At 45.2% G+C, this 7,954-nt stretch overlaps 2 protein-coding genes across 2 annotated transcripts in view; one reads left to right on the top strand and one right to left on the bottom strand.

Moving 5' to 3' along the window:
- LOC309564465 (uncharacterized protein) overlaps positions 1-7,954 on the bottom strand; it is a gene marked incomplete at both ends in the record, with an annotated part of 1,172,539 nt that overhangs the window by 342,299 nt on the left and 822,286 nt on the right.
- LOC309564084 (gastrula zinc finger protein XlCGF66.1-like) lies at positions 5,697-7,427 on the top strand (the record flags this gene model as incomplete). The annotated part of the gene is made up of 4 exons (XM_082268712.1): positions 5,697-5,723; positions 6,771-6,887; positions 7,015-7,149; positions 7,236-7,427. Exons 2-4 carry the CDS (start codon positions 6,804-6,806, stop codon positions 7,425-7,427), a joined length of 411 nt encoding a protein of 136 aa, XP_082124838.1. The 5' UTR covers positions 5,697-5,723; positions 6,771-6,803.

Raw genomic sequence — 7,954 nt, forward strand, 5'->3', positions numbered from 1 at the left:
CAGGAAATTTTAAATAAAGAACTGTGAAGCAAAATAAGGGTCAGTGTCCATCAATGCAGCCTTATAAGTGCCCATCAATGCAGCCTCACCCTTTCAGCTAGATCAGTGCCAATCTGCAGCCTCACAATTGCAGCCAGATCCGTGCCCATCTGCAGCCTCATAAATGCAGCCAGATCGCACATCTCTTCTCAGTCACTGTCACAACAGCTTCGTTGTCAAGGAAAGCTTTGGCAGGTCAACACAACACTGTGACTCTTCTACACTATATGGTAAAGAAGAAGTCAATTCCAACATTGAAACAGACAATCTAGGGATTACAGTGTTCCAGAAAACTAAAGATGATGACAAACAGGGCCTCTCTATAGAGGATCAGACCTTCCTGCAGATTATGGATAGAGAGGCTCACCAAAATGACAATCACAGTTGGGTGGCCCCTCTCCCCTTTCGCACACCCAGACGTGTTTTGCCTAGTAACAGGGAACAAGCCATGAAGCATTTGCATTCACTCAGCAAAACACTGCAGAGAAAGCCAGAAGTGAAAAAAGATTTCATTGAATTCATTAAAGGGATGCTAGACAACGATCACGCTGAAGTTGCAGAACCACTTGAGACAGACAGGGAACACTGGTATCTACCAATGTTTGGTGTCTACCAACCACACTGTGAGCAGATAGACACTGCTAATGTTTATCCACTCGTAGAGCCCGAAGCTGACCCTGAAATCAGATCGGAAATTACAAGTTTCAGTACCAAAGCTTCTTAAACCACACTTCACTCACATTGCTTTGAGAGATTTTCTTGCTGGAAGATATTAGTTAAGACCCTAGCTAGACTCATCCATGTCGCTAAATCCTTCCGGAGAGAAACCAATAGCGATCAGGTGGGAAGATTTCCATGAACAGGTCAATTTAGTGGAACTTGCTCAGGCAAAGTCTGTTATCATTTCTTCTGTTCAAAACAAGCATTTCCAGAAGGAAATTGACTGCTTAAAAAAACAAAAGACATTCCCAAAACAAAGCCGTCTTGGGAGGCTTAGCCTCTTTTTAGACAAGAATGGGTTGTTGAGAGTAGGTGGACGTTTGTCTCTTGCTGAACTTTCAGAGGAAGAGAAACAACCTGTCATTATACCTTATGATCACCACATTGCGACACTGCTTGTTAGGTACTATCATGAACAAGTAGTTCACCAAGTGCGACACATCACAGAAGGTGCAATTAGATCCGCAGGTTTCTGGATTCTTGGTGGCAAACGCTTGGTATCAGCTGTTATACACAAATGTGTCATCTGTCGCAAGCTGCGAGGAAGATTACAAAGTCAAAAGATGGCAGAGCTGCCAGAAGACAGAGTAATTGCTCAACCACCTTTCACCAGTGTGGGCTTAGATGTATTTGGTCCGTGGTCTGTTTTAACCTGTCACACTAGAGGAGGCAGCGCGGACAGTAAACGATGGGCAGTCCTTTTCACTTGTTTGTCTACCCGAGCTGTACACATAGAGCTACTTGAAGCCATGTCAACATCAAGCTTTATTAATGCCTTGAGGAGATTCTTCTCAATTCGTGGCCCAGCAAAACTGTTCCGTTCTGACAGAGGAACAAACTTTGTAGGAGCCTGCAAAGAACTTAACATTTGTGACAGTGAATCACAATTGCAAGACTTTCTCCAAGACAGAGGATGTACATGGGTCTTTAATCCTCCACACTCCTCACACATGGTGGTGTCTGGCAGAGACTTATAGGTATTACCAGGTGAATCTTGGATGCTATGTTGCTACAAACCAAACCTGCTCACTTGACCCATGAGACTTTAAGCACCTTTTTAGCAGAAGTTACAGCTATTATGAATGCCAGACCTATAGTTCCTGTGTCCTCCAATCCAGATACACCTATGGTCCTTACCCCAGTAATGTTGTTAACTCATAAGGTGAACTCTTTGTCTGCTCCATCTGGAACCATAAGTACAACCCAAGTTCATGTGAAACAATGGAAGCAAGTACAATGCTTGGCAGACACCTTTTGGAAAAGATGGAAGAGAGAGTATCTGTCAAACCTGCAACGCCATAGGAAATGGATTGAGGATCGCCCAAATGTAAAAGTGGGTGATGTTGTTCTGTTGAAGGACAGCCAAGAGAGCATAAACTAGTGGCCCGTAGGAATTATTGTCAATGTTCTACCTAGCAGGGATGGCAAGGTTAGAAAGGTAGAGGTCAAGATTGTAAAAAACGAGACTGACAGAATTTATCTCAGACCTATAACTGACATTATAGTTTTGATCTAAGACTAACTAGGATTCCATTTTCCTGTTTATATGTTTTTTCTGCATAGCAGTAATTGTTTGGGTAGTGACATAATAAATTATGCCAGACAGGGAGTGTTCTGCCCATATTGGTCATAGTAATGTGCTGTTATAGATTATACATCAATGTTGTTTGACATTGCTGCCATCTAGTGGTCAGAGTTAGTCATTATAGTTATTATTGCCAGAGCTTGACAGGAAGTACTGTTCCCCTCAGAGTTGAAGGGGAGTAACCTTTAACCTGGAACTGTATTTCCTCCATTTCATAACTATTCCTGACAGCATTCAGAAGAGCTCTCATCTATTCCAGGACTAATGATGGAATTGTCTTTTTACAAAGTTATTCAGAAAAAAGAATACATACAGATCTGATGTCTCACGTTTCTTCACTTCTGAATTATTGTTAAGCTGTCTGACTAGTGTTATACAACAGTTCAATAATGCAAAGCAGAACAGTGCCCATCCCACCTCCTTTCCTTCCGAGGCAGCCAAATGAAAATGTCGGCGTATAACATACACCCACTATTTACGGCCGATTTTCAGGGAGAAAAGGTGCGTGTTATAAGCCGATAAATACAGTATTTTTAGCACTTCCAAAGGAGAGCATTGCCTTTTTTCCCTATGATGTTTAATCTAGAAGCTCATGCTAGAAGAGTGCTGCAAATTGAACAGAAGGACAGAGCACCAGAATGTCTTAGTGGTCACCACCTTGCAGCACTGGGTTGCTCAGTTCAAACCCCAACCAGAACACTTCTACCTGTACTGCAGGATGTCAGATTAGGCACTTGTGAAGAGGAAGAGGCTTTCCAGAATAATGAGTCACCTATTTCGTTGACGTGGCTTTCATGAACTTAGCCATATACATGGAGTTTCCATTGGGGGATGCTTAAGGGGTATACTCATTAATGATGTTTAGGTGGGTCCTTTGGGGGGTTTATGGCCTACTGGTGGTAACTTTATGCATTGGACTTTTCCCTAAGGGGTATATCTGTCTGCAGTTGTAGCCTGTGAACCTGCCTTAATTTTTGCCTCTCTTCCAATGCAATGGAAGTTGGGGTGAAGAATATTGATTCTATCCTAAAGAATAATTCTACATTCTTGTCTGCATTGCAAGAGTTTAAACTGTATCCTTTAAGGGCTAGCCTCCTTTGATAGCAATGAGCTGCATTTAGTCCGGCCTCCTGCTTTAGAGTAAATGTCTGCCGAATGAAAGAAAACTGCAGTTCTAGAGTCAGTGTCTAATTCCAAAGAGGTTTGCTCCTGCAGTTCTGACTCAGAGTCCAGAAAGCATTGAAGAGAGAAAGAGAGTCCTCATGCAAAAAGGCAGGAAAGACCTTGAATTCTGGGGGAGAGGTTGCTTACTGGTCTTTTTTAGATTGTGCCACCCATTCCTCCGAGGAACAAGGAATTGGTGCTTGGAGGTGGGTAGGGGTTGGAACCAAGGAATGGTGCTCAGAGGTTGGTAGGGGTTGGAACCAAGAAATGGTGCTCGGAGGTGGATAGAGGGTGGAACCAAGGAATGGTACTGGGAGGTGGGTAGAGGATGGAACCAAGGAATGGTGCTCGGAGGTGGGTAGGGGTTGGAACCAAGAAATGGTGCTCGGAGGTAGGTAGAGGGTGGAACCAAGGAATAGTGCTTGGCAGTGGGTAGGGGGTGGAACCAGGGAATGGTGCTCGGAGGTGGGTAAGGGTGGAACCAAGGAATGGTGCTCGGAGGTGAGTAGAGGGTAGAACCAAGGAATGGTGCTTGGAGGTGGGTAGGGGGTGGAGCCAAGGAATGGTGCACAGGGGTGGAACCAAGGAATGGTGCTTGGAGGTGGGTAGGGCCAGAGAAAGGGGAAGTTCCTGCATCTATTCTCTGAGAAAACAAGCCCTGATATTGAGTAACCTATTTGCTTGTTGTGGCCTTCATGAGCTTAGCCATATGAGTTGTCATTGGAGGATGCGTGAGGTCAACCAGGAAATAAACACCAAACTGTTAATCCGAGCATGCAGCCTGCTTGGCCAGGAAAGTGGGGATGAGCGTGTGATGGTATTAGGCAGTAATATATTTCTCTCCCCCTTAGTGGGAGTGGAGATGGCCCCATCTATAAGGATATACGGTACATACACACACAGCACAAGGCCATGTTCACACTACGAGACGTTTCTCGGGGCTGCAGTACCTCTGAGCTCCAAAAGGTGGTGATCTCGGCTCCAAAAGGTGGCCTCCCACGGCTTCCAATACCATTTCTACGCTGATAATACCCAAATCTATTTATCCACCCCTCAGCTCTCTCCCTCAATCACTAATTTACTATCTGATATATCGGTCCGGATGTCACACCTCTTCCTCAAACTCAATCCCTCCAAAACCAAGCTAATAATCTTTCCTCCACCACGTGCCCCTTCCCCTGATCTCTCTGTCAATATTGATGGAATTACTATCAGCCCATCCCTGCATGCCAAGGTCCTAGGTGTTGTCCTGGACTCTGAACTCTCCTTCAAGCCCCACATCCAATCACTGTCCAAATCTTGCCGCCTTTACCTCCGCTACATCTCCAAAATACGCCCCTTTCTAACCAAAGACACAACAAAGTTCCTAGTTCACTCCCTGGTCATCTCGTGCCTCGACTACTGCAATTCCCTTCTCATTGGCTTACCTCTACACAGGCTATCCCCCCTTCAATCCATCATGAATGCTGCTGCCAGACTCATTCATCTCACCAATCGCTCAGTGTCCGCTGCTCCTCTCTGTCAAGCCCTCCACTGGCTTCCGCTCACCCAACGAATCAAATTCAAAATACTAACAACATCTTACAAAGCCATCCACAACTTAACCCCCAACTACATCACTAGCCTAGTCTCAAAATACCAACCTAATCGCTCTCTTCGTTCCTCTCAAAACCTCCTGCTCTCTAGCTCCCTCGTCACCTCCTCCCATGCTCGCCTCCAGGACTTTACCAGAGCCTCTCCAATCCTATGAAACTCCTTACCCTTATCTGTCCGATTATCTCCTACTCTATTAGCTTTTCTCTGAAAACCCTCCTCTTCAGTGAAGCCTATCCTACCCACACCTAACAACTCTACCTCCATTTTATCCATCTGCCCATCCCCCTCGGTTACTGCCTTTTGTTTCACTTGACCCTCCCTTCTAGATTGTAAGCTGTAACGAGCAGGGCCCTCTGATTCCTCCTGTATTGAATTGTACTGTAACTGTATTGTCTTCCCCCACACTGTAAAGTGCTGCGCAAACTGTTGGCACTATATAAATCCTGTATAATAATAATAATAATCTCACTTCTACCCAGGCAGGAAGTCTCTTTAGAAGGCAGGAAGTGATGTCAGGTACATACAGGAAGTGATGTCAGGTATAAATAGGAAGTACCGGGTGAGAGGTGAGACGGGAGGAAGTAAAGAGGAGACGTTGCTGGAAGTGGCAGCAAAGGAGGTAATAAGATTTTATTATTATATAGGATTTATATAGCGCCGTCAATTTACGCAGCGCTTTACAACTTGAGGGTAGACAGTACAAATACAATACATTTTAATACAGTAGGAATCAAAGGGCCCAGCTCGTTAGAGCTTACAATCTAAGAGGGAGAGTCAAGAGATACATGAGGTAATAACTGTTTGGGATGGGCTGATGGAGAAAATAAAAGTACAGTTGTTAGGTGGATGCCAGATAGGTTTCTGTGAAGAGATGTGTTTTCAGGTATCATCTGAAAGTAGACAAAGTAGGAGATAGTCGGACAGATGGGGGTAGAGCATTCCAGAGGATGGGAGAAGTCCTGAAGGCGATCATGGGAAGTGGTTACAAGGGAGCTAGAGAGCAGGAGGTTCTGGGAGGAACGAAGAGAACGAGTTGGTCGGTATTTTGAGACCAGATTAGTGATGTAGCTGGGCGCCAAGTTTTGGATGGCTTTGTAAGTTATGGTTAGTAACTTGAATTTAATTTGTTGGTTGAGTGACAGCCAATGGAGGGATTGGCAAAGAGGGGTAGCAGACACAGAGCGGTTTGCAAGGTGGATGAGCCTGGCAGCAGCGTTCATGATGGACTGAAGGGGGATAGTCTTTTTAAAGGTAAGCCAATGAGAAGGGAGTTGCAGTAATTGAGACGAGAAATGACCAGGGAGTGGATTAGACTCTTTGTGGTATCATTGGTTAGGAAGGGGCGTATCTTGGAGATGTTGCGGATGTTGAGGCGGCAAGCTTTGGACGGTGACTGGATGTGTGGCCGAAAGGATAGTAAAGAGTCCAGGATTATACCTAGGAACTGTGTAAGATAAGATCTTATTTTCAATTTACACCCAGTAACCCCGTCCCCCCCCCCCGTCCCCCTGTCATGTCTGTCCTCTTCCTCCATAGTCACTATGACCTCTTTTATCTCCAGCAGATGATGATACACACATATATATAGTGTGGAAACCTAGATTAACACCTTCAGGGTCAGAACCTTCTTGCACTTACATATATATTTTTACCCTTACCTGTCTAGACAGAAACCTGTATAGATTGAGTGACAGAACGAATGAGGATGAAGGAGGACCGGAGTCACATGACTGAGAAGATACTAAACCTCACCCTGGAGATCATCTACCTGCTGACCGGAGAGGTGAGGAGGATTGTGGGAGGTCACATGACATCACTCTTATCTCTGTTGATAAAACACAGACCTGACCAGAGAGGTGAGGAGGATTTTGGGATTCTAACATGATATTCCTATTGGTTCTCCAATACAGAGATTTCCTCTTCTGAAGTCAGGTGATCCTATGACCATCACAGTGCCTCCATGTGACTCCATAAAACCTGAGAGACACAACATGGAGAAGATTCTAGAAGTCACGAAGAAGATGATGGAGCTGCTGACAGGAGAGGTGAGCGGTGCTGGGAATTCTGGGACATTGTCCAGTAACAGACAAGGGATGTGTCTGGATGGTGACTGTATCATTGTGTGTGTCAGGTTCCTATAAGGTGTCAGGATGTCACTGTCTATTTCTCCATGGAGGAGTGGGAGTATTTAGAAGGACACAAGGATCTCTACAAGGACGTCATGATGGAGAATCAGCCGCCCCTCACATCACCGGGTAAGAGGAGACTTTATTGTAAAGGAGAGAGCAGTACGGAGGGTCCACCTAGATCCCCCATCATCTGATAAACACATAGAAACAATGTATTCAGTCAGTGTGTGTCAGGGCTGGGCTCCTGCAGCTCTTTTCTTTCAGAGCTCAGAAGTTGCTTAGCTGTCGGTTAATTACCGGCCGCTCGTTACCACAGTGACTCACCTGGTTACCATTACCTGCCTCATTAGTCCAGCCTACAGCCAGCCCCATTTTGCTATTTAAGTAGCTTAGCTCATTTCCTCCTTGCCCTTGCGTGGTCTATGCTCTCCAGTGTGTTCCTGTGTATGACTTGCCGTGGCTGACTTCTCTTCCGATACCTGTTCCTGATTTGTTTCGCCTGACTAAACTGACTTATGGTTTCCTGATCCTTGCTCCTCTGATTACCTGTTCTGGCATCCAAACCCCGGCTTCTCTTTTTGACTACGTTCCTGAACTGTTATTTTTGCTATTTACTTAAATCTGTGATTTTAACTGCACTTTCTGTTGAAGCACTCAATACCACTGCAGCCTCGTGCCTCCCCACTTACCATTGAGGCTTTTGATGGGAGACCTCTACAGC

Source organism: Pelophylax lessonae (genome assembly GCF_965119305.1).
Source record: "Pelophylax lessonae genome assembly, chromosome: 9".
NCBI classification, from domain to species: domain Eukaryota; kingdom Metazoa; phylum Chordata; class Amphibia; order Anura; family Ranidae; genus Pelophylax; species Pelophylax lessonae.